This window comes from Colossoma macropomum, unplaced genomic scaffold (assembly GCF_904425465.1).
Source record: "Colossoma macropomum unplaced genomic scaffold, Colossoma_macropomum, whole genome shotgun sequence".
NCBI classification, from domain to species: Eukaryota; Metazoa; Chordata; class Actinopteri; order Characiformes; family Serrasalmidae; genus Colossoma; species Colossoma macropomum.
Window position 1 is genome coordinate 30,223,911 of NW_023494788.1, and position 26,999 is coordinate 30,250,909.

At 38.9% G+C, this 26,999-nt stretch overlaps 1 protein-coding gene across 1 annotated transcript in view; it reads left to right on the plus strand.

The window, feature by feature from the left end:
• The window catches only part of gpc3 (glypican 3), a 219,749-nt gene that overhangs the window by 136,457 nt on the left and 56,293 nt on the right, over positions 1-26,999 (plus strand). The window contains exons 5-6 of the mRNA XM_036569138.1: positions 5,036-5,161; positions 14,406-14,517. Of these exons, the coding sequence (XP_036425031.1) occupies positions 5,036-5,161; positions 14,406-14,517 (238 nt within the window). The remainder of the gene's footprint in view (positions 1-5,035; positions 5,162-14,405; positions 14,518-26,999) is intronic.

Consider the following 26,999-nt stretch of genomic DNA (forward strand, 5'->3'; position numbering starts at 1 on the left):
CTGCAGGGCTGGCCCTTCCTGTGCTGAGACTAACTGCATGGCCTCCGCTAGATCTACCCACCCTGCCAAAACTGTCTCAAATTGCCCAAGGTAAGCTGATGAGCTCTCTGTACCATCTTAACGCCTTACTTTAGGCAGATGTATTGGCATCCCCAGGGCAGGGGGATGGCCCATCTGCTGGTCTTCCATGTTTCACAGCAGCTTGCTGCTTTCTTTTGCTGTCTTTGGGAGAGTGTACTCTTCTGCTGGGCCCCCTGGCCTGGTTCTTCACAGCAACTTCTTGTCCTCCTGGCACCCCACCAGATCCCTGCACCTCCAAAGGGATCATTCTGTTTTTACCGCTTGTGCTGTCACTTTTGAAGAAGTTGAAGAACTGATAAAGCATAGGCAACTTGGAGCTCATGTACATAACACAGCTTTGTTTAAAATGGACTCAGCAGCCAGAATTCAAGAGAGGGAAATCACTTTTATTTCCAGAAAGAGTAAATATACTCTTTAAACATCTAGCATGTCTGTAGCCTGCAACATAATCCCGGGGGTTATAGATCAGGACCCAAACCTGGATGACAGTAGCTAACACTCCTAAACACAGCACCTAGCCAAGCTGCTCGAGCATTCACATAACATAATGTTAACATTAATACTTGACAGTGCAACTGAAAACCTTTACTTACTGTTTTAAGAAATAAATACAGCCCAGCTAAGCATGAGCAAAGCATCATAGGAACCAAAGCGTACTCTAATGCCACAGTATTTTAGGGGAGCTCACTGATTGGTGGTGTTAGAGCTCACCGATAGATAGAGCTGATAGAAAGAGGCGAAAATCTGAGCCAGGAAAAACCTGAAAAAACTAAGCATGATGATGGCTTAACAACAGCTGAGAACTAAACACATCACAGAATACATTTGATTTTGGCTTTCTGTCACTCCAGCACCAGCCACTTGACTTTCCAATCTCAGAAATCCTCTAAATGGGTGTCATTTTAGCATCAGTTAGCTGGAACCAAGTCTATGCTGTGATTTTTGGCACGTTTGGTCTGCTAACTAAGCTCTCATTATATTAGCTAAAATGATGAGGTAGCTAACATATTACTGAGCTAACATATAATTTTATTACTACAGTTAAAGTGGAATGCTAGCTATTATGCTCTCGTAAATGATAATTAATTGCCTTTTGTAGGCCACACTGCAAGCAGAGGTGTAATAAACCTTCATAACAAGCACTGTTAACAAATTTCAAAAAAGCCTAAATAACCTACTTGCTGGGGGTTTTGGCTGGGATTCGGAGCAACAGGAGAGGAGTCACTTTATGTTAGAGAGAGGAAAGTAAGTAGCAAATGTGTGCATAATGATAACTCTGTTAAAATGAAAAATGAGTCAACAGAGGCTTTAACACTGTAAACTGTAAACTTATTCTTTGCATCACTTAACACGGTCAGAGTTCAGACCATGTGTAGAAATGGTCTTGTATGTGTGTCTTGTGCATAAAGCCCCTGCCTTGATGTACAGTGCTGTGCAAAAGTCCTAGACTGTCCTTTATTTACTAATTTCCAGTCAAAATGACCATCAGAAACAAGCCATTCATTTTTCAGGGGATGTTTCTGAGGCAGGTAGATGTAAGATAATTAACTTGCATAAGTAAGGAGGAAAGTAAATAAAGCAATAATGAAAAGCAGAAAATGCAACCATCTTTTAAGACTGAACTTTGGAGGTGTGGAAAAGTATCCCTGCAAATTCTTTGAAAAACTGAAAGAAAGTCTATTGAAAAGAATGAAGCTATAATAAAGGCAAAAGATAGACACTCTCAGTATTAAATCTGTTATTATATTTAGTTGTTAAGGCATCTGGATAATAAACTGTTAAATGCGTTTTCTCATTTTTTCTGGCACTGATTAATGAATAGCTTGTATTCGTGTTGGCTGGAAAGTAAATTACTGAAACGAGGTCTCTGACTTTTGCTGTACCCTTCAAAAAATCAGATTACCTGTCCAGAAGGATTTCACACACACTCCAATTCTCAGTGCTTGGCTACTTGAGATACAAATGCTTCAAGTATACATAATGCTGCTGCACTTTATGCTGGTGGAGCCCTCTTTTGTTCCCCAGACATGTTCTACTCCACTTGTGGGGGAAAAAAAAATGACAGTAAGTCAATATAGCATCTAATGACTGAATAATGATTGGACCCACTCACAGTGCATTTGTGCCATTTGTACAACTCAAACAATCTGCTGCTGTCTGTTAGAAGGGCAGTCTTGAGAGCTGTCTGTCGTGCTGTAATAGATGACTCTCCAGTGCAGCACTCCAGAAACTCTTGGTGCTCTCTCTCACCAGCTTTACCATCAGCGCTGTCCTCTGCTTCTGCCCTTAACCTTCGCTGACCTTTCCATAGGGCTCGCTTTCAGCTCACACAGGGCCGTCCACTTAATGAGGGCATGAGTGATGCTCCCCAGACTAGGCCAACCAAGTCGGTGTGGGTGGGAGTGTTTGTGTATGTGTGATTGTGTTATTACTCCTCTGATCATTTGTGAGGGCCAAATAACCACAAGGAAAACATGAACATTCTGATGTTGCAAGGACATTTTTATGGTCTTCATGTGGATGTTTCTTTTGCACAAGAATGCAGCATTCATAAGAAAGATGTAAATAAAAAAAAGGTATTATTTATTTTAGTTGGTAAGGTTACAGTTAGGGCAGAACAATATTTATTGAAGACATGGTTATTTTAAAACAGTAAAGATAGGTATACAATATGGTGACCACCCTTTCATGTATTTAATTTTTATGCTCCAAGTATTCCCAAACACATTCAGTGATGTTGAGGTCTGGGCTCTGGGGTGGCCAGTCCACTGTTTTAAGAACACCAGCATCTCCTCAGCAGTGTGCTTAGGGTCATTATCTTGCTTTAGATTGAATTTCCTCCCAATCAAACATTGCCCAGAGAGTGTTGCATGAAATATTGAGATTTGTTTATACTTTTCAGCATTAATTATGTCTTCAGTCAAAAACAAATCACCAATTCTGGATGTTGTTATATATCCCCATACTTACAGTGATCCTCCAGCATGCTTTACTGATGGTTGTAGACATGGTTCATGGTCTTGTTCACTGGCACATATAAATCTCAAATTAGACTCATCAGTCCATAAAACCACTCATCTGTCCAGTTTGCTTGTTCTAGAGCAAATTGTCTTCTTATGGTCTCTTTCCTTTTCTCAATAGTGGCTTCTTTGCAGGTACACATGCTTTGTGTAGCTGCATCCTACACATAGAATTAAGTTATCTTCTCACAGTGGGAGGATGGACAGAAACACCTGAGGATTTTTTTTAGATCTGAAGCTGAGTACATCTTGATTTCCTCCACCCTCTTAAAGATGAAAGCTTTAGGTGCTGTTTATCTGATGATGACAGATGCCTGGTTGTTAAGAGTACCATTTTATATATAATAAAATGTATAATGGTGTATATATATATATATATATATATATATATATATATATATATATATATATATATATCTTGTTTTGGAAACTCCTGTTTTTCACTTATTATCCTATGGCTTTCCTCTAACTAATGCAAGTGGGTTATCTGATATTTAACCTCCTCAAAAATATCTCCTTTAACCATTTTGGATCCTCATGAGAAAGAAATCTGCAGGGCAGCTGAGGTGTGTTTGGGTAGTTGCTTGTGTGAATGTTAGTGTCTCTTTGAAGCGGAATGAAATGAAAGTGACTCTTCAAAGTGGCAGTAGAGTGCAGAATAATGGTCAAATTAAACACTGATAGATTTTAAATTATATCTGTGTTGGAGGTTTTTGTGAAATATTGTTTAAAATATTTCCTGATAATCTTTTAATGCCTAAAAATGAATAACTTTTATTTTATGATGTTTGGAAATAACTGAAAGGTGGTCTCTGATTTATGAATGTATAGTGTATAGTGTTGGTTTCCATATGTATGTACCCATACATGTATGTGTGTATATATTAGGGATGCATGATCAGCATCAGGAGTTTGTTCCAAACATGCTATCAGCAGTTTTTTATTTTGATTTTGTCCGATCTGTGTTGCAATTTTGTGGCATAAATAATGTGAGCCAGATAAGCACCAGTGCTGTATTTGAATGCTGCTGCTACACCGGTACCAAAATGCTGTAGCATAATTATACCTCACTCATTTTGTTAAATAGCTGGTTGCCTCTTACTTTTGATTAAAAAAGCAAGGTAGTTATTTGATTTGTGTTATTTAAATAGGCAGCTCATTTTTCATTTAAGATAAAAAGGCCAGTCTGACCTATTAAAGAGCAAATAGGATCATTTATACTGAGACCTTGGCTAATAAAAAGTACTGAAAATGTGCTAATGTGTTTCTTGTGTTCATTTAGCCCATACAGTGGGAACTTTGGGTATTTCTTTTAAATGCAAACAAAAATCAGCCAAAAATTGTCCATCAGCCACACGTGGAATCGGAATTGGAGTTGGCCTCAAAAATTCATGTTCGGTGAATCCCTAATGTGTATGTCAGTGTCTGTATGTGTGCACACACTCGTGTGTGTGTGTGTGTGTGTGTGTGTGTATGTGGGTCGATGGTGACAGAGAGGGGCTCATTAACACTGGCTTTGTCTCCTGCCGTGACAGTGACATTGAGCCGCCTGCTGCCCCCTCCATCCTGTGTGTTTCCACTCTCCCTCTCGCTGATGAACAGATGAGTGAGGCTGGGCCGGCGCAGCAGGCTGTGCAGTCTGAGCCTCAATGTCAATTAGCCGTCAAAACACCACAAATCAACTTACTCTGAAAGGAAACGAGATGAAACAGAGTTGATCTGATTTCACAGGCTTTTCCCTCCTCTTCAGCCCCTTTGCTCAGTTGTTTGCTTCTTTTCTTCTCTGCTTTTCGTTTCTTCCTTTTCCCTCCTGGCATTTTGCTAATTTGCATTGGTTTAGCTAATTTTGCTGATATTCACTAGTGCCATTTTTTTACACCATCACTCCACACTTTCTTTTTGACTCTTCTGTATGTCTTATTTGTTTTTTTCAGAGAGTTTATCCAGAGTCTGAGGAGCTTCAGTCTTTTTTATGGTGGGCTCGGGGAGGCTCTGTGCAACCGAGAGCCAGCAGCACTCAACAGCTCCCTCTGCTGGAATGGGCAGGAGATGACAGACAAGTGAGTAAACAAGAGCAAGGCTGTGATGAATACAGTTTTCATCCCAGCTTGGTTTTTTGTTTATTTCTTCAAGGCATACTAACATATGGTACATACATTCATGCATTGCGTATGCACCATGGCTCAAGCAGGGATGGATTAAGAAATCCTGGGCCCCCTGGGCACGAACCTCAGCAGGGCCCCTACTCAAAAGTGTGTGAGTTTCACACCGACTGCAGTGTTGGGCACCTCTGCCATTGCTGCATAAGTTCATGTTTTTGTTTGTTTATTTTTTTGTCCACATTTTTTATTATTTTTAGAAAGTTCAGGCCAAGATGCATAATGCAAGGCACGTGGAATACTAGCTGCATGTATCATTATACGAAAACAACTCCACTGCATGGGAGCTCAGCTGTGGGAAGTGAGGACTGAGCTGTATTTTCATTCCAGCAAAGCCGCTTCCTTCGATAGCTGTTCGTTTTGAGGTTGCTAAAAACTGTCCAGAGTTAAAGTAAAGGTAGAGTTGAAGGCCATTTTTGAGCTTCAATGAAATGCAGTTAAGAAGATGTTGTATTGTTTTGTTTTGTTTTTTTTTTATCTGTTTTAGTATTTCTTTGTTGAGGGGGTTAGGATAAACAGATTACAGTATTTTACAAAGATATTTCTTCTTTACACCATTCCTCAGAACCTGCCAAACAACACTTACGACCATAACGACATTATAAAAAATTATAATAGGTTAAAAAAACAAGCAAAGAAACAAAAACCCACATGGGAACAGCCCCCCCAAACCCTCCTCCCCTCCAAGAGACCTCCACTTAAGTCAAATCACAGTCCTGATACATGACGATGTCATCTGTTAATTCAATGGTTAACACTGTCTGCATTTCAGAGGAGGGGTGCCTATTTTATTTATTTATCTATTTATTTATTTATTCATTCATTCATTCATGCATTTATTCATTTTTGGCAACTTTTCTTCAAGTGTTAGAGCCAGTTATTTCATTAAACAACACTTTTACAGATGGGGAATTTGTCCTCTTCCAGGATCTTAGTATAAGTTTTTTGCTATTATAAGCACATCAGATAGCAATTATTACTGGGATCTCTTAAGATTGGACAGCTCCTCATACCCTCAACAGTCAGGGTGCAGTACTTTGTCCAAGATTTCTGAGAGAGTCTGACAAACATCAACCCAAAACGGTGTTCATTTGGCACAGAGGATGTAACTACGAAGAAGTGTTGCCTCCTCAGCTTGACATTTGTCATGTGTGGGAGACAGCTGGGGGAAGATTTTGTGCAGCTTGAATTTTGCATAGTGTAGCCTATGCAACATCTTAAACTGTATAAGACGGTGCCTTAAATTTGCTGAGAACATGTGTATACCCTCTAGTGCATCCTCCCAGAGTGAATACTGAATCTGTATCCCTAATTCTTGCTCCTAGTATGCGTTAATATTCTCAGTGGATAGAGTAATGTAACCTAGTAAAGAATCACAAAGCATGGGTAGAGGTTGTGCTAACGTGGCACCTAAAATAAAATGCCTTTCAAACCAGTTTGGTTCAACTTTCTTAAACATGGGCAGATGCTTACTTACAGCAGTCCCAGACATGCAGGTATCTAAAAAAATGTAAGAAATTCAACCAATGTAACGATCTCATACTGAATGTTCATATATGTACATTCATTAACCTCTTAAATGGCCAGGATCTGAAGTTTTATTACACACTTCTATAACTTAAGAGTAACTCAGCCAGTTTGCATTGAGGTCCGTGTAGTTACTGAATAATAGGCCTCAGTATGTAATAAGCCTGGGATTTTAATGGGTTAAATGCATTTTTTCCAATGAAAAGAAAATCCAATGAAACCCCAATGTAAGTACCTCCCACTTGATGTATGAATACGTACTGGATCTTCCCAATGTTCATTTCAGCATGTACTTTCACTATGGGCAAGACACATGGCAAAGAAATCTCTAATAGCAAAAAACTAGCAAAATGGCCAATCCATTATAAATCAAGAACATCTGGTGGTTGAGGGCCCCCTAGTGGCTGGGGCCCCTGGGCTTGTACCCAGTAGGCCCGTTTGGTGTCCATCCCTGGTCTCAAGTCTAGATGCTATTTGTAGGGGAGAATGTTATATATTCGTCCTACCGCATTGCTGCCAAGAATATTTGCCATGCCATAAAGTCCTGAAGAAAGTGATTATATAGAAATGTTTGTAATCCAATACTGAGGTACTGTTTATATTAGAAGCAGCTGAATGAAGCTGCAGCGTACGTGCCTGAGGCAGAGAGAGTGGAGCTAGGTGAGCTGAAGGTTGTGTTTGTCGAGAAGTGATGAGCTCGGCACACTCCAGCCCGCTCCTGACAGGCGTCGGGGTGTAAATCTGAGCTCGGGCTGCGTGAAGGGTTATTAATGTCAGTGGCGCTGTTGCTTCCCTCCGCTCGCTTAATTGCTCCTTCGATCGTGTTCACGCCTCTGCCTGGCTCTCCACGCACCCCGTGGAACCCAATTTGAAGTTTGCTATATTTCACTTTGCCCCACGTCCCTGTGCCTCGCTGTATCATAACTTTGTCCTGCTTTCAATCTGAGCTGGGGTAATGCAGGCCATTCGTGTATCAGTGACATTATTATAAGAGCTTTAAGTAGAGCCGGATCTCATCTCGCTGAGTTAATATGTGCACATTGCATGGACAGGCCATGAAGATTCTGCTGTTGTTATGTGTGTTTGTATACTTCCGTGTAGCTTAGGATTCAATAATGGTGTCTTCTGCCATTAGTGACTACTTTAAAGCTTTGCCTGGAGTGTGTTTGTTTGTCTGCGTGTTTGCATTCATCCTCATTTGGTTCTTGAATGTGTCCTCATTCTGCTATAGCTGGCAGTGCAGCACAGTCTGTATGTCACTATTGTGCCTGACTGTTTGTTTGTATGTGTCAGCATTATTTGGTGGAGCTGCTCATTCAGGTGTTCCATATTCTCAGTGTGGAGGTGAGGAGAGGACACCGGCCCAGTCACAGCAGCCTGATAAGCCGTTAGCCTCAGGGGACAGTCAGAGCAGTGGCAGAGGCCACTCACACCCTCTGGAGGTAAATAGGACCAGAGATAGGAGAGGGAGAAACAGGCCAGAGCATCAGTACAGTATATGAGAACTCTCAATTTTCAATGTCATCTGTGACCATATTACAACTGGAATATGCTGTTTATGGACGATTCTAATGAATTAGTTCTCCCACAGTAAAACTATTTAGAAAAACAATAAAGTATTCAGACCTTAGATATTTGCAAGGATTATGTTACGGTCTATTTGAACACTGGACACATTAATAGAGATAATAATAAGCTAAACATATACAAAATCATCATTTAGAGAGTACTTTCTGTTGGGAGGTGTCCGTCTCAAACCCTCACCCCTAAATTACAACTTGTGAAAATATTACTTCCATTTTTTTGATATTTGATCTTTTTGATTTTGTTTTAAAGTGAAGTTGATGTGTTGCTTTGATGAAGAGCTGCTTGATTAACTTGATTAAAATTGATCACAAAGTTGAAAGATTTGGATTTATTATGAGTTGAGTTTTTAAATAAAAACTGTGGTTGTTTCATTGCAGGGCAGTGAATAATAAGTATCCAAATTTTATTGGTTTGTCATTTATTATTTTTCTAATCTGTAACTCATGTAAAAAAAAAAAAGAGTGTTGTAAACATGAGAGATGTAATCTTTACTCCACTATAGGTAGGGAAGGCTGTTAGAAAAAGTTCTGCTGTTTCCTGAACATCATTACTAATTAAAAATAGACATTTAAGTAGCCTCTGCTTTCACTATGACAGGTGTAAAAAGAAAACTTTAATTTATTGTTATTGTAATATTTCAGAATGTAAAAAACACTACAAACATGACAGTAGATTCTAACCCAAGAATTGGAGTAGACTTATGATTTACATAAAGAGACTGAATCAGCCGAAACATTTAGTGCATCAAACTATTTCCACATTTGGATACCTGACATTCTTTAAGTCTCACTACGCTGTGGTTGAGTGGGCTCCTGCATGGCCAAGGTTCCCACTGCTGATAGAGACAGTGCAGCTTTCTATGCTCGTGTTGGTGGAAGGCTGATCATCTAAAAAAACAAATCATCTGAGGATGCTAACTTTCCACATCTTTGTAACAGGCAAACATTTATTCTGCTATAATTATTTATGTGAACAACAACACAGTCCTCTCCAATTAACAAAACAATTAGGTTACCAAAAATAATGGTGAGCCTGTAAAGAAAACATGTAACCTATTATGGCTGTTAACCCAGTTGTTTAGTTGGTAATGCATTTACAGTCCCCTGAGTTCTAGATATTAACCAGGTAGGTTAGGTGCAAAGTGTGAGCTACAAAAAGTTAAATAGTTAGAACCTGTTACTTGACAACGCTTTACTCAAAACAAAATAATTACACAGCAATTGGAAGTTTGTGCTCTACACTTAATATCTAGAACCTGTTTGGCATTTCAGTGTAATTTAGGTGAACTATCTGAGAACTTACCATCATGGTGCTCAAAATAATTATCTAGAACTTTGGAGTTTGTATCTCACACTTATCTCTTTAATAACTAGAACTTCACAGAAGATGGAAAAATCATATCCTACATCACTACATATCCTACATTACTACATGTACTAAAAACTGCCCTAATTTATTTTTACATGACTATTTTTCAACCTTTCTTTACCCCTTAGAATTAAATACAGTAACTATGCCTTTAAAATTGATATTTAACTTCTGATTTAACTTCGTTCTGATTGGCTGCCATGTATTGTGCCTCATTCAAAACACAGTCCAAGCTAAAACACTCCTTCATTGTGAATGGGCAGAGATAAACTGCTGTAGGCTGAATAGGTATATATTCCTGTTTTTTTAGGGTTACTCCTTTATTTATTGAAATCTTTTTTATTTATTTATTTTTTGTCCTATATCATTACAAGATATTATGCAATGCATAAAAAAAACGTTATTTACTGTTTGAAATATGTACATAATTTAACATGTGACATATAAAACATACCCAGCTGGTTGATCCAGTGAGAACGGAGAGGTGATGTCATTTCAGATGTAGTTGCAGGAATTCCTTAAATCTAAGTTGCTGCTGTTCCAAAATTGTCTGAGCAAGTTTGTGGCACTCGTGATAGGTTTTTGTGTATTATTAAATGGAGTGGCTGCCGTAATAATTGAAAGAGGACTCATATACCTGGAATCAGAATTTTAACATGACATTATACATTCTGTTGCTTTATAGGAATGCTGTACTTGGACAAATTAAACTCAACACAAATGTCAGATTTACTTAGATAAATCAGACAAACAAAAACTAGGCAAGTGTAGTTTTGCAGGACTGCCATCAGCTAAATGATTAACTTTAATATTATTATTACAGCTGGCAAAAATCCTACTGATAATAATAATAATGGTAAGACTGTTTGCAAATAGTCCATTCAAACAGGACTTTAGGGAGCTCTTATTGTGGAAACAGTCTCATTCCTATATGCGATTTCCCTATGAAAATCACCTAGGTTTTTGGGATTCAAGCCTGAATTCTGTTCCATCTTGACTATAACTTCTGGAATGGGGTTCTGGGGCGTTATGGGGCATTTTGGCCCATTTTCACCCCAAAAACACAAATGAGAAGCCTTCATAGGGCGGGTCTAGAAACGACCCAAATTTATCGGCTGCAACCTAGCTTTTGGAAGGCAGCTTCTGTCTCGGGCAACACTTGCTTAAACAGGGGATCAGTCAGACACCCGGTCAGTCAGTGACTCAGTAACAGACTGCCACTCTTGAAGGCTGGTCTGCCAGGTAGTCCTACAAAAATCAAAAAACTTTGTTTTGCAAAGTTTACTGATACAGTCCGAGAGCTAGAATTACTGGAACCCACTGCAGGTTTGTGTGCTTTTTGTCTCATCTCTTCTGCCTAAATTTTCACATCACCTCCTTTTCTAATAGAGTATGTGTCTGTATTATTAATGTGATAATTAAGAACGGAAGGTGGGCTGCCATCAGGACTAATAAGGAGAAAAAATAAGCACGGGAATGTAATTTGGCTTAATGAAGAGGCAGGGCAAAGAGGTGATGAGGCAGTGAAAGATGACTCAATGGGAAGTGTTCAGGGTTATGTCGTTGCCAAGAATGGACTATGATCTCATATTTCTGCCTGACTCCCTGATCAGCTCTATTTTCAACTTATTAACTTCTGTGCGTGTGTTTAATCTTATTGATCTATATTACTTAGTTTGATGCTGATGAATGTTACTTGTCTGTGGCTTGTGATCACAGGTAATGGGCTCTACCATAGTCACATTTGTTAATAAGAAACTTTACATTCATACTAATGAAACAGTTTTAAACAATCATTTTAAACAAGCACTGATTTTGGGCAGTTGCTTGATTATTTATGTGGTTAGATAAACAGCATATTACCATATCTTCTAAGGTATTAAGTCTGTTATCCGATTTCAAGCGCCTCTTTTCCATTGTAGAGCCAAATGGTTCTCAGCACCATACCGTTCTGTGCTAGCGCGGACTCGTGAGAACAGTTATGGGTTCTGTTTCCATCTGCTGTGCTGCTGAGTCGGAATCAGGAAATACTGATGAAAACTACACAATAGAGTGGCTCAGCAGAGGCTAACAAGCTAATTGCTAAATGTTTGATTGCTAATTGCTACAGAACATGTTTGATTTCGGTTGTCACTCCAACACCAGACACTTGATTTTGTGCTCTCTGAGTCTTTATCTTCTAAACATCTTTTATTTGAGTATCAGTTAGCAGGAACATTTAGCCTGTTAACTAACAGTATGCTAACGGTTGCCTAGCCCAGGAGGCTACAGCTCAAAACACTACAGAGCAGTTTAATTTCAGCTTTCTGTCACTCCAACAACACTCTTTTGACTTTGCTTTCTCCGATATGAAGATGAGTTTTTATCGTCTACATTTGAAACAGCAGAGTAGACAGAATTATTCAATGATGTTGAGGTCTGGACTCTGGGGTGGTCAGTCTATTAGTCTGATTATTTGCAGTTTTTCCTTTTTTTTGTTTCCTCTTTTCAGTAATGGCGTCTTGACAGCTACACATCCTTTCAGACTCATAGTGTTGACTTGCCTGTGAAAGGATAGAAGGAAAGAATCTTGATCTGATGCAGCTGTGGAGCTTGATTTTCTCCTCTCTCTCAAAGATGAAAGCTTTAAGTACTGTTTATTTGATGGTTTTGGTGGTCTACCAGGTCTTGCACTGTTGTTAGGAGTTCCACTTTTTTATTTGAAATAAAGGGTTTTGAAGTGAAATCAAAAATTCAAAATGTAAATTCAAATTTACTACGCAGTCCATACAGTCCATATGTGGAAACTAAGCTGCAAAAAAGGCCAGTTGTGAACTCACTGTTTCACAGAACTGATAAACTGCCGTAAGCTGAATTAATGCTTATATGTAAATCCACCTATTCAGCCTACAGCAGTTTAGCTCCTCCCACTCCCGTTGAAGTTCTAAGGAGTGTTTTACTTTTTTGCTTTTTGAATGAACACAGGACAGCCAATCAGAACTGATCTCATTTATCTTAAATGCATTTTAAAGGCACAGTAACAAAAACAACATGTTTAAATTGGATAGAGAGAGGTTGGAAAACTTAAAAAATTTATTATGACCACATTTGATACATAAAACCACCCCGACGTTATAAGTGGACCCCAAGGGAAATATTAAAGTTAAAGATGTAGGATGTGAGCTTTTCATATTCTTTTAACTCTCTGAGGTCCACAAACTCGCCTGCGCATCAAATTTGATGTGTCTTTGTTTCTCTATCTTTGTGATAAGGCAGCACAGAAATACAGTTCAAACATTTCCTGAATCTGTCACCCTTTCCATTCCATTTAATCACAAGATTGTATGTGTCCCACATCTGGAGTTATGAGACTATGAAGAGGGGTTAAGATACACGTCATCTGCCTCTCACCATGTATAATTGGTAGATTCATTTGTCCATCTACATTTTGTGTGAAACTCGCTAATGGACACCCAGGAAATCATTAAGAACTGACACATCACACTGGAAACCCTTCATACTTCATTCAGTCGATGTCAGAGACACATATGAAATGGCGTGCAAAAAGATTACAGCCACTGAAGTTGCAGCAGCAGTTTTGGAAAGACGTGACAAAGATAACAGACATTTGATATTAAACATATGGGTATCATGTTATGCAAGTGCCTTTAAAGGTGACTTTGAAAAGATGTGCAAATGTTAAGAACATGCCCTGAGGCCCCAGAGAGTTAAACTCCAGTTTTGGAAACTTGACTTTCCCCTTCCTTATGCAAATGGATCAACTTATATCTTCAGAAATATGTCCTGAAAAATCACTTGTACTTGAAGGTGGTTTTAACTGGAAACTTAATAAATGAAACATCTGTTTTTTGCATAGTCCTTTACACTGTGCATGTGTGTGTGTGGTTTGTGTGGCAGTGTCACTCTCACTGCTTCTGCCTCCCTCAGTGCTTGTCCTACCGTGCCTCTGCGCATCAGCACTAATTACATTTTAATAGGGAGTAATCTACTGGAACATGAGCGCAATTGGTCCTGTGGGAGAGAGGAAAGCCTGGTGCATGTCTTAAATACACACACAGACACACACACACACGCCGACTCGGAGACCGTGAGCGTATCATATGTAACTGATTTCCAGAGACGTTAAGATATTCTTGTATATATCTGACCCAGTTTGGCTGCTTTCATGTCTGGATAGACATGCTGGAAGGAAGGCATTTAGAGTCATTATCCCTAGTGCTCGGCTATGTGTTGTTAAACTGTATGCAGGTCTGATGTGCGTAATCCAGAAATCACTTCAGAAAACAGGGATCGTCTTGGAAAGTAGAGAAGTCTAATTTCCTTTCTAATCCAGGGTGTTTCATTACTTTATTTATTTATGCTGAAGTGCTGTCATGTGTTTCAGCATATTTATGAACTGGAGATTTTGACTGTGGAGTATTACTAGGACCGTTATTGAAACATAAAATTTCTTGGGCTCGTATCAGTTTATAAGATTCCTGAGGCCATATTTATTTCACCTCTAGGTGGCAATATAGTCCATGTTTACAACTCATAACTTACTTGCAGGCCACAGTCAGACTTTAAAGCAGACTTTGCTTATGTTTTCTTGAATGTGTGTAGAACTGGGTTGTATGATGTATAAGTGTGTGCATGACTTGATGTCTTTGATGTGTTTGAACAGGTTTCCTGGTCCAGGACTGCGGAGGGCCCACCCTCATGGTTCAGAGACCAAACAAAAGCCCCCCGAGCCTGTCATCAGCCAGATCATTGACAAACTTAAACACATCAACCAGGTAAGTTATTGTCAACTAATGAGTGCTGAACCTTAAAGAGGAATTCCAAAATTTCTGTGTAATTTGATCGAGATGTAAACAAAGTCACTCAGGATAGTTAGATGTGAAATGGTGTGTCATAGAGAGACTTCCCCAATTAGATTTCTTTACAGTGGTGGTGATAGGAACCAGGGCTTGCGCTGTCTACAATGCAAATATAACCGTTTTATTTGCTATCTAAAACGAGCAGTAAACCTAAATGTGTCTTAAAAAATAGTTTCATTTTGGGACTATTTTGGCCTATAACAACATGCTTGTACTCTCTGCTGTGAAGGTTTTAAAAAAAATAATTTTAGGCCAAAACTTTATCTCAAAACTATCGAAAAACAGTGTCTCAGGCATCACCATGTATTATTTTCAGCATTTTGAGTAACAACTTTCTGTGAGGTAGCTTTTAGAGCACTTTGGATGTGTGATTCCTATCACTACTGTCGTGAACAATACTAATTTAGTACATTTCTCTAGAATACATCAAACTACTGTATCAACTTTCTTTACATCTTTATTGTTTGATAATGCCAACTTTTGGAAAAATCAATTGAATTCCGCCTTAAATAGTGTTTTTTTAATGAAGTGTTTGAGTTTGATTGCGTAATCATGACAGCCTTAGTCAACAATATGCCTAATCATGTACTGACATTATCACACAGCTCACAAACAGACACACATACCTGCACACAAGGCTGTGTAGAAAGGTTCCTTCTGGAGGAACAGTTATGGGGGATACAGGTACCTTCACAGATGTGTGCTTTAGACAAAGCTAAAGGCACTTCACAATACAACAGCTGGTTAACACGTCACCTTTAATGTGTGTGAGTGCATGATTACTGGGATGGTTACGCAATGCCTAGCAAACGTTGGAGGTTTTCAAAATGTTTAAATACAAATAAGCATGATTTCTTTGTAGTTTCTGTTACAGCAATACTGCAAAACAATAAAGACTATGCACATATCCCATAGTATTTGTGACAGTCCTACATTGAGAAGAATGTCATGTCCTGCACATTTTAACCCCTTGTTGTAATGTCGGCACTAAGCTGTTTGAAGCACATGAGAGCAAAAAATGCTGAATATGTGCTTTAAATAACAGTGAAACTAATGTTTCTTAGACACAGCCTTCACTTCATATCAAGAATGAACAGGAAGCTGGGTGTGACCGTTTTATATTAACAAAACATCTACATGAATTTTGTCTTACTTGAAAAGTAACAGCCGGAAGATTCAAATTTCAAAAGAAGACAAGATCCCTGAACTTTTGTCAGGCGGTATGTCCTCTCTCTCTGGGTGTGTCTGCTTGTGTTTCTGACCCAGGACTGTTTTCTTTGTCGTAATATGGAACTGTCATTGATATTTGACCCTTTAGGCTTTCATGTATCCCTTTCCCAATTCTGAAATAACATCGCATTCTGCTGATTTGAAGAACATTTATTCTTACTTTTGTTGTTTTTTTTTATTTGGGTTACTAATTTTGTTTTTAATAATCATGCTTCTTTTATTTTGATCTTCTTTTATTAATGTTTATTCTCTCACCTTGTAATTTTATGTATGTAACACTGCTTTTCATATATGAAAGGTGGTATATGTACTACTAGCCTCAATTCCAAAAAACTTGGGAGAGTATGTAATGTCCACTTTGACCTGTAATTAAATAAAAATAGTATAAAGATAAGATATTTAATGTTTTACCTTATCGACATTATTGTTTTTTGTAAATATTAGGGGTGCGAGAAAAAAATCGATTCTTAGATTCATCGCGACGCGGACGTGAATGATTCTGAATCGATTCACAAATGTCAAAAATCGATTTTCTAAATATTTAATTTATAACGTAATGTTGACGTAATGTAAAAGGCGGAACCTGGAAGTGCGGAAGTGCAGCGCCCGGACAGTCTGTGGCGGCACATAACAAAAACAACGGGATGAGTGAGAAATCCGACCGGCACCCTCTGCTTTAAAAGCCAGGTCAGGTCAGGAGTCACAACCCAAAAGCCATTTTGTCCTTTCAACAAAATTCAAACCACCTTGAGCCACAACATTTAATGTCCAGCATGTCTCAGTATGTGTTAATGTCCTGCTATAAGTTAGGTTAAAAATATAAACGAAAACGCGAATTTACTTTGCTTTTAGCTTTAGCTATAGTCGCTTTCCTCCCATCTCTGCCAGAAAACTTTTCCTCTAAAGTAGATCGGTTTCTTCTAAAATGTCTCTCAAAGTTCGGCTGTTTTACGAGGCTGAAGTCGCTTCTTGTTCGAATTTTCCCATTTCACCTTAAATTCTGACTGAGGCGCCGAGTGTAAATGCGGCACCATTTAAGGTGGAATGGGAAAATTTGAAAGAGAAGCGACTTCATCTTCGCAGCTTTTTAGTGTTTGAGTCTCTCGTCGCAGATTTAGCTCGCCGTGAAACAACTGCGCCGCTTATAAATGCGAATAACGCATCGTTGCTATGTGACCTGCAGTCTGCCAGTTCTCAGTCGTTGCGAAACAGGGCTTTCGCGCTATGTTGCACACGTCCCGAAGATATTTTACTGACACAGCGACCCCCCCTCTTTCTACAACGAGACCAAAACCAAAGTTATAAAATCACTGAATTAAGCGGGCAGGACGGCTGTAACGTGCTGCGTGGACATCCATTACCACTGGATCTTATTTCACCGTAACTGCGCATTTTATCGCAGATGAGTGGCAGCAGCGTCTCATGTGCTCTAAACAATAGCAGCGAATGAGAGCCTTCTAGTTCACTTGCCACATCACTTCCATTTGATTTATTAATAAAAGATATTAGAGGTAAATGCATTATGGATCATTACAAATACTTTGCTTTAAAAGTACCAAGTCCTGACACAGTAAGAAAATAGAAATCCTGTATAGAAAAAAGATGCATCGATAATCGTTTTATAATCGCATGGCAGCCCTCTGAATCGTAATCGAATCGAATCGTGAGGTGCCTAAAGATTCCCGCCCCTGATCAATGTTGTGAAATGTTCTAAAAACATCTTAAACAGGTCATGCTATCATGCCTGGATATAAAAGTAGCATCAAAGAAAAGTCTAGTTTTTCATGAGCGAGGATGGGTTGAGGCTCGCCATGTCAGCAAATAATCCAACAGTTTAAGAACAACGAGCAGTTACAAGGATTTTAGATATTTCATCCTCTACAATGCATAATATCAACAAAAGATTCAGGGAATCCCAAAAAATCTCTCTACGTAAAGAACAAGGCAGAAAAACACAACTGAAGGCCCATGACAAGCATACTGTGATGGATATCACTGCATGGGCTCAGGAATATTTTGACAAACCACTGTTCATCGCTGCATCTACAAATATATGGCATGGGTGACTTTTGCAACTGTGAAGGCCATTAACACTGAAATATATATACAGTGGTGTGAAAAAGTGTTTGCCCCCTTCCTGATTTCTTATTCTTTTGCATGTTTATCGCACTTAAATGTTTCAGATCACCAAACAAATTTAAATATTAGACAAAGATAATACAAGTAAACACAAAATGCAGTTTATAAATGAAGATCTTTATTATTAAGGGAAAACGAAATCCAAACCTACAGGGCCCTGTGTGAAAAAGTGATTGCTCCCTAAAACCTAATAACTGGTTGGGCCACCCTTAGCAGCAACAACTGCAATCAAGCGTTTGCGATAACTGGCAATGAGTCTTTTACAGCGCTGTGGAGGAATTTTGGCTCACTCATCTGTGCAGAATTGTTGTAATTCAGCCACATTGGAAGGTTTCCAAGCATGAACCGCCTTTTTAAGGTCATGCCACAGCATCTCAATCGGATTCAGGTCAGGACTTTGACTAGGCCACTCCAAAGTCTTATTTTTATTTTTCTTAAGCCAAAGCTTGCTGGTGTGCTTTGGATCATTGTCCTGCTGCAGAACCCAAGTGCGCTTCAGCTTGAGGTCACGAACAGATGGTCGGACATTCTCCTTCAGGATTTTTTGGTAGACAGCAGAATTCATGGTTCCATTTACCACAGCAAGTCTTCCAGGTCCTGAAGCAGCAAAACAGCCCCAGGCCATCACACTACCACCACCATATTTTACTGTTGGTATGATGTTCCTTTTCTGAAATGCTGTGTTACTTCTACGCCAGATGTAATGGGACATACACCTTCCAAAAAGTTCAACTTTTTTCTCGTCAGTCCACAGAGTATTCTCCCAAAAGTCTTGGGGATCATCAAGATGTTTTCTGGCAAAACTGAGACGAGCCTTTAAGTTCTTTTTGCTCAGCAGTGGTTTTCGTCTTGGCCATTTTTGCCCAGTCTCTTTCTTATGGTGAAGTCATGAACACTGACCTTAACTGAGGAAAGGGCCTCAGGGCCCTGTAGGTTTGGATTTCTTTTTCCCTTAATAATAAAGATCTTCATTTATAAACTGCATTTTGTGTTTACTTGTGTTATTTTTGTCTAATATTTAAATTTGTTTGGTGATCTGAAATATTTAAGTGCGATAAACATGCAAAAAAATAAGAAATCAGGAAGGGGGCAAACACTTTTTCACACCACTGTACACCTTTTGGAACAATATATACTGCCTTCAATACAACATCTTTTTCTGGGACATCCATGCTTATTTCAACATGACAGTGTCAAGCCACATTCTGCACGTTTCAACAGCATGGCTGCGTGCTCAGAGAGTGTGGGTGCTACACTGACCTACCTGCAGTCCAGACCTGTCTCCAATTGAAAGTGAAAAATATCACAAAATATGACAATGAAGACTCAATATGGTTGCGGAGCTGAAGACTTGCATAACAGATTAATTGCCAAAAAATCCTACTGTCAAAATTGAATCAGTTGCTGTCTTTGGTCCCAAAACAGTTATTAAGTGCTGTTAAATGGAACTAAACACAGTGATAAACATGCTTTTGTTCCAATGTGTTGCAGGCATCAAATTTGGAACAAGTGTATATTCACAAAAAAAAATGATAAAGTTCTTAAGTTAAAAATATACAAATGGTATGATATGAAAGTTATAGTTTGCCATGTATATTGCTGTATATGTTATTATTATTATTATTATTATTATTATTATTAATACTACTACTACTACTACTAATAATAATAATATGAATAATAACAATATGGGAATTAAATGTGAATTATCAGCTTGTCCTGAGGGAGCTGTGAGGAATCTGCTGGAGTCAGCTGGACTGGCTCGCTCTATGTTTGGTCAGAGCTAAAGTTATGTGCTGCTGAAAGTCTCTGTGTACAGAGCCATAGGTCAAGATTAGACCTGTTTCCTTTTGTGTCTCTGAATTATGGCTTCTCTGTATGTCTGTGTATGTGTAAGTGTGTGTGTGTGTGTGTGTGTGTGTGTGTGTGATGAAAGGGAAAGAAAAGCTTACAATGTACATTTTTATTGCCTCTGATCAGAGTGTATACAGCATATGTGGCTGTGGAAGTCTAACTATGTGTGCATGCAAGCGTTTGTGTATGTGTGTGTATGTGTGTGTGTGTGTGTGTGTGTGTTTTTAAGTGTGCAAGGACATGCATGTATGTGTGTAGTGGGGGTATGTTTAAATATAAATGTGTGGGTGGGGGTGGGGGTTAGGAGGTTTTAATATAGTTGTAAATAAAAGTTTTGGTACTCCAAAATTTCATGTTTAGTTGATTTTATAAGTGAAAATAAGTACATCCTATACAGAGAACAGACTTCTGCACGTTTTAATGCACAGTTATTGTTTATTTGCTGAATTTATCATATTGGAAAATATAAAACATAAAATGTGGCCTGTGCAAAGGTTATGGCATATTTTATATGTTAAAGTCAGCAAATGAATAGAAATTGTGCAATTAAATTTGCAGAAAAATGCCATACTTAGGTTTGTTCCCTGTAGAGGACGTGTTAATTTATCTTATGTTCAGACTTTGGCATACAACTATATGTATGTGTGTGTGAGAGAGTCCACTGTGGCCTGTAGCTCTTCTGGGTTGTCTGAGTGGATTAACGTGGTGCTCTTGTTTGAACAGGCTGGAGAGGGAGATCAGAGAGGCAGGCTTGGCTGGCCCAGGCCCTGGGCTGTGGGGGAGGTCCAGGGGTCCAGGGGGTCACTCCTCCCCTGGGACAAGCCGTCATTTTCTCAATTATTGCGCTGCATTACCTCATTTGAGCAGGCTTCCTCTGTCTCTTTCCCAGCTCTGTGTGAAGCAGACTTGGCCAAAACTGGTCTAAGAACATTGTCTCCTCTCCAACTGATCATGTCTGTAGTCATAGTTGGCCACGTTGTTTCAAGAGCTAAGAATCAGTGCTAAATCACTGTAGGTGGACACTCAACACACATATCATCACTCATAAGAAAACCTTGCATTCCAAAATAGTAACATCATAGAACAAATCAACAGTAAGTTACAACAGCAAAGAACTTACATCTGGGTGGATAACGCTGGTAGCACTGCATTGGTAAATCAGGACATGGTGCTAATGCTAAGAGTTATTTGAGAGTAGGGCTGCAATGAATATTTTATTATATTTGATGATTTTGATTATTAAAATGTTTAAATAACAATGAAGCAATAAAAAAAAACCCTTTTATTCTATGTGTAAAAAAAAAACGTTTATCAGGTTAAATGCTAGCTTGTTAACAGCGGTATGCACTTGACAGCCATGCACATCATATAAACATGGTTGGCAAGGCTCCATTCACAACTATTTAATTTGAGGCAGTAATTGGTTTTAATTCCAGGTTGCTAGCTAGATAGCAAGCACGCTCTCCATTATGTTCATTTCCGAGACCAGATAAGACTATGCAAGCTTGCAAGCTTTCCAAAAAAGAAGAAAACTTGGACTGCACCAGACATTAAAAACTGGAAAAAACTTAATCTTAATTCAGCGTTTATTTTTGTACATGCTAAAAGAAGAGAAATTAATCCTGTGCAAATACAGAAAGATCACAGTGACATACACCGATCAGACATAACACCTCAGTGTCACTACTGGACTGAAAATAGTTGACCAACCAAAAATATCTAGCCAACAGCGTCCTGTGGGCAGCATTCTGTGACCACTGATGAAGGACTAGAGGATGACGAACACAAACTGTGCAGCAGCAGATGAGCTATTGTCTATGACTTTACATCTACAAGGTGGACTGACAAGGTAGGAGTGTCTAATAGAGTGGACAGTGAGTGGACACAGTGTTTAAAAACTCCAGCAGCACTGCTGTGTCTGGTCCACTCATACCAGCACAACACACGCTAACACACCACCACCACGTCAGTGTTACTGCAGTGCTGAGAATGATCCACCACCCAAATAGTACCTGCTCTGAGAGGGTCCATGGGGGTCCTGACCACTGAAGAATAGGGTAAAAGGGGGCTAACAAAGTATGCAGAGAAACAGACGGACTACAGTCTGTAATTGTAGAACTACAAAGTGCATCTATATAGTAAGTGGAGCTGATTAAATGGAAAATGAGCGTAGAAACAAGGACCTCCTTGTTTCTACGCTCATTTTCCATTTAATAATTTCATAATGTTATGCCTGATCGGTGTATGTGCAAAAGAACTTGTGCGCATATGTATTTTCTCCATCCAGATATTTTGTCAAGTCCTAATGCTCATGGAAGTAGTAGTCAGTCATGTAATTCATGAATTATTCTTTATACTGTGCCATATCAAACATTTCACCACTGCCTAAACTATCATCTTGTGATTATGGTAGTTGTAGTTCACTCTTTTCAAAATTACAGAACAGAATTAACAGTTTGTAAACAGAGGATTTTGCGACATACAGAATGGCCAAAAGTTGTTTAGTTTGAGACTATAATGCCTTATGTAATGCTGGCAACAATTTAGGATTTTACCGTTTATCTGCTGAAAAAAATAAATCATGCCAAAGATTTGTTTGTACTATATTTTTTGTACAAGACCCTGACTGAAAAATACATAGTAAATAATACTGAACCTCAATTCTAGATAATAAACCATTTAATTTCTTATGTTGAAATTTAACTTCAAACATTTACATTCTTGAGCTCCTGTTTGTTAGGGTTTCTTCTTTCGATTAGTGCTATTTGCACCCCCTTATCAAGAGATATATTACTCCTTTTAATTTAAATTAATTACCTGAATATTTCATGAATTACCTGTACATTTTACACAGTGCTTCTTTTTTCTACTATTAAAATAATAAATTATTTTATTTATGGTAATTAACACTTCTTAGAACTATTACTATGCACTTTTTTGTGAGTGCTACAATGTTAACTTGTGCTACAACACTTTTCTAGCACCGGCATCCCTGCTCAAAATTTTATGTACAGCCGTGCCCTAATCCATTATGTTCTTTGGTGCATTAAACATTATGGATTTTACCATTGTTGCCACTTAAAATGTGCAGCTTTCACACTGACTGGATGTGAGTTATCCACCTAGAAATAAAGCCAATCTTTATGTTTAGAAACATTCTGATTTGGTCTTTAGGAGATGTAAATGTGTTTTTTACTTTCCATCTGTTAATGTAACTTGAATAGTTCACTTTTCACAGGTGCTATTAAGGCATTCATTATGACATGTTCACAGTATAAAAGCTGGCATTTTCAAGCATTTTATAAATTACAAATCAAGATAAAATGTGCCTAGAAAGTTTTCTTATGAAAGTAATGACCACAGACTGACGCACACACACACATAAATACAGCATCACATGATCATGGCTCAGCAGTATGGAGGCTGTGAGGGCAGCGTGTGCATGAGAGTGGGTGAGCTCAGCATTGCTCATATCCATTAGACAACTGAATGTGTCACAGAACGCTGGAGAAGAGTGAGTTCTCTGTATGTGACAGACATACACATCCGCCGCCCCTATAAACACACACTCGCATAGTCATCACAGGCCAGAGAGACTCTGTCTGTATAAAGCGCATAGATGCAGGTTAGGAGCTGAGCATTATCTGTGCATGGGTACTGGTGAGTAGTTTTCTGTGGTTTTCTGCCATAAACATCAACAAGCACAAGAGAGCAAATCAGCAATCAGTGTGTTTCAATGAGCGAGGACCATGAGCCTCACATAATACTGCAAATGAGTCAGAACCAAACAAGTTAAAACAGCGCATACTTACAATAGAGATAAATGACCTGCAGTCATTTGGATGATGTTGGAGCCTTGATTCTGATTTTGTTTTCTTAAAGAAGCTAAGATTGATTCTGAAGCGGGGGGCTCAAACATCATGCTGAATTTACATCCAGTTGGAGTATTGCTTAGTGATTCTGAGATACCTTTCCTCTGCCACAATCTGGCTCTGCTGGGTTGGGTTGGAAGAATAATGTACCATGTTTCTCAATTTTGTTGCTCTTTTAAGAAATCTCAGGAAAAAGAAGTGTTCTCAGATTGACATCTGTTCATTTAACTTACCTACTTTTGATATTATCGTTCATGAAATGCTCACACAATGTAAGGTGCAGCTTGTTCCATGCTTCACAATCAATTTTTCAGTTTTTTCTTAATTTGTCGTAGAACATTTTGAGACATCCACTGAGAAATATCTGACTAAGAAACTAAGAGACTTGATTTTCAGAAGGAATTCAAATATATAACATCAGTATATGTATCATCAGCATAGATATGAAAATTGATCTCATGTTTCCTGACAGCATTACCTAGAGGTATAGGAGAAAAGCAGAAAGACCTTAAAATCGAACCTTGCAGCACTCCGAAAATGTTAAATTGTTTTGATGAATTATGTTCTACTGACACCAAAATCTGCCTGTTTATTAAATATGATGGGAATCATTCTAAAACTATGTCTGAAAGGCTACCCCAGTTTTCAAGAAGGTGGATTAGAGTCTTGTTGTTAACTGTACTGAAAGATGCACTATGACCCCATAAGACCAACACAGAAGGATTTTGTGCATCTACACTAAGTCTGCGGTAATACACAACACAATAAAAACCAGAAATAATTATTTACGAGACTTTCTCATGCAACAGTTTGTTTCCTACAGCTAGGAGTTTTGCTAAGCCTTCAGTAGAGATGGACAGCACACCCTAAGTGAGATTCTCTCAGTGGAGTATTATTCATATCAGGTCAGAGGAAGATCTCCCTCAGCTTCTCAAGCTTGATCTGTTAAGTGCTCTTAACTCCTCCATCTGCCGGTTTCCGTGCTACGTCTCTTAAGTGTTTTCCATCATTTTGGGTCCGCTACTATAAAGCATTTTTGGGTGTGGACTAAGCCAGTTTTATGGAACGTTAAAGTTTAGTTTTACAACATTCGAGATGTGTTTTTTGAGGTCTAGCGTGACTAGCCTCTCTCCCATAGCTGGCGTCTGGAATTCTGTGGCGGAGAGGTGCTGAACTGTCAGCTTTAGATTAGGGCCTCTCTTGACACCACGACAGCAGGGACCGTGCTAACACTGAAAAAGAGAAAACTTTAGCCTCCCTCGGCTCTTTGGAATCTGCTTTCTCACGCTCAAAATGGCTGATGTAATGCCTGAGCGGGGCCAAGTTTAAATTGAACTCTCCTCCATAAACGGAGGTAATATAATGACTGTTCCAACACTGTTCCACATCGGCGAGTGCGCAAAGGACTTATTTGTTCTTATCTGCATGCTGAAATTTGACTTCTCTCCATACTTCGGTATAGACTGTTGGTGCTAAAAATATCCATGGGATTTAGGGTTGGAATAGTTGAGTAGATACTTCATATGAAAGTAATTATCAGCCATATTAGAGTAGCCCAGAACTAGAGAGAAACACTCATAGACATAATCCTCTATGGCCCATATTCAGTGTATTGAATTTTTGTGCAGGTGTTATGAGGGCGAGCTGTCAGCCATTATGTTAAACTTCAAAGGCTAGTTCATATGCTTGTTATTCAAAGACGGCTCACTTTCTTTTGCTAGTGCTGAGGTTAGCTGGTGTAGGATCTTATGCCTGGCCCACACTAACCGATTTTGAAAATGTGAGAGACGTTCATATACTGACACTTTTCACTGATTTTTTTTTCTCCTCAACTGTTGTTAGTCATCAAAAGTCCCCACATTACACAATCTGCCCTGAATGAAACGACACACACTTTCAAATCATGCACACAAACAAGAGTCCTGACCTATTATTCCAATTCTCGAAACCTTGTTTGGGTTTCTCGTGAACAGCTACTTTGCAGGATTTCTCACACACTAACATGACTTTAGATTTAAACATGGCGGATGGCAGCAAGGCTGTTACTATGCTGGTGTTGTGTGCGTTCTGCACAGAAAAAGCCAAGTGGAAGAAAAAATGTGGCAACTCCTTTCTTTGTCGCTTCTTTTGTGGTATGTTTTACATCATATGTTAAATAGACATTCATGCTGTTGCCAGAAGTCAACAAGTTTATCCTCCTTCTGCAGAGTCCACTTAGTTCCTGTCAGCTCAGCCCTCATTGGTTAACAGTCTTTCAGGCATGATGTCAACATTGCGTTCTACGCCCGAGAATCGGCGTCCACCCCACACTACAGGAGTCGTAAATATTGAACATGTTTAATATTTACAATTCACATTCGGGGCAGCTCCGACTGGACTGGGTGTAGATCGGAGGAGCAGAGATTGGATTATAGACACCCCACACCACAGGACAGTCTGGCAAGATCATTGTTTAAGATCACCCTGATATCAGGAGACCTTTCACGATTGATGGGATGAGCAAATTGGCCTCAAAGTTGGCCCTGTTATCCTGTAGTGCAAGCCAGGCATTACTCACATATTACCCCAGGTTACAGGTTTCAGTCAGCAGTCAAACCAGCAATCAGCAATAACCAACTGAATGCGAGAACTTATTTAGATTTTTCCATCAACAAATAGGTCATCACATGGTAACCCTGTTCCGAATTCTGTTTGAGTGGGCGTCCAGTTGCGTAGAGGCTTGTCAGCTGACCTTTCAGGATCTAGGTCAAAAATCTCTCTGATCTTTTTAATGCACAGCAACAGCTTGGCTGTAATTGTGTCTAATTTGCTCAAAATTATACAGCTTTGATTTGGTGTAGATGAAAAATATGCAAATGTCTTTTTTATCAGTGGGGAAGCCTCAGGGCCTTCAGAGAAGGCTGCATGATTTCTGTGATGTAAAAAATATATATGTGTAGTTTTAATTCATTTCTATTTAATAGAATCATCATGTTTTTGTATTTAAATTCTGCAAGTACAGTAGTACCTTTATTTCATTTTCAAGTTTTGGTTGGAAACAAAATTGCTCTTGAAAGGCCAATAGAAAACTGTCCGTGCAGCATTTTCCCTACATATAGCCAGGATAACTCTTTAATTGGTTTGGACTTAAGGAGTGTGTCAGATTAACCACTAGCATAAATAGAAACAGTAGAATCATCCAATCACATTTTGATTTTCGATGGGTGGGACCAATTTAGGCCATACAGAAATCCTAGATACGTCATTGACTGTGAATACAAGCCGTAGTCTCACTAGGTTTCAGTTGGTTGCTAGGAATTGAAA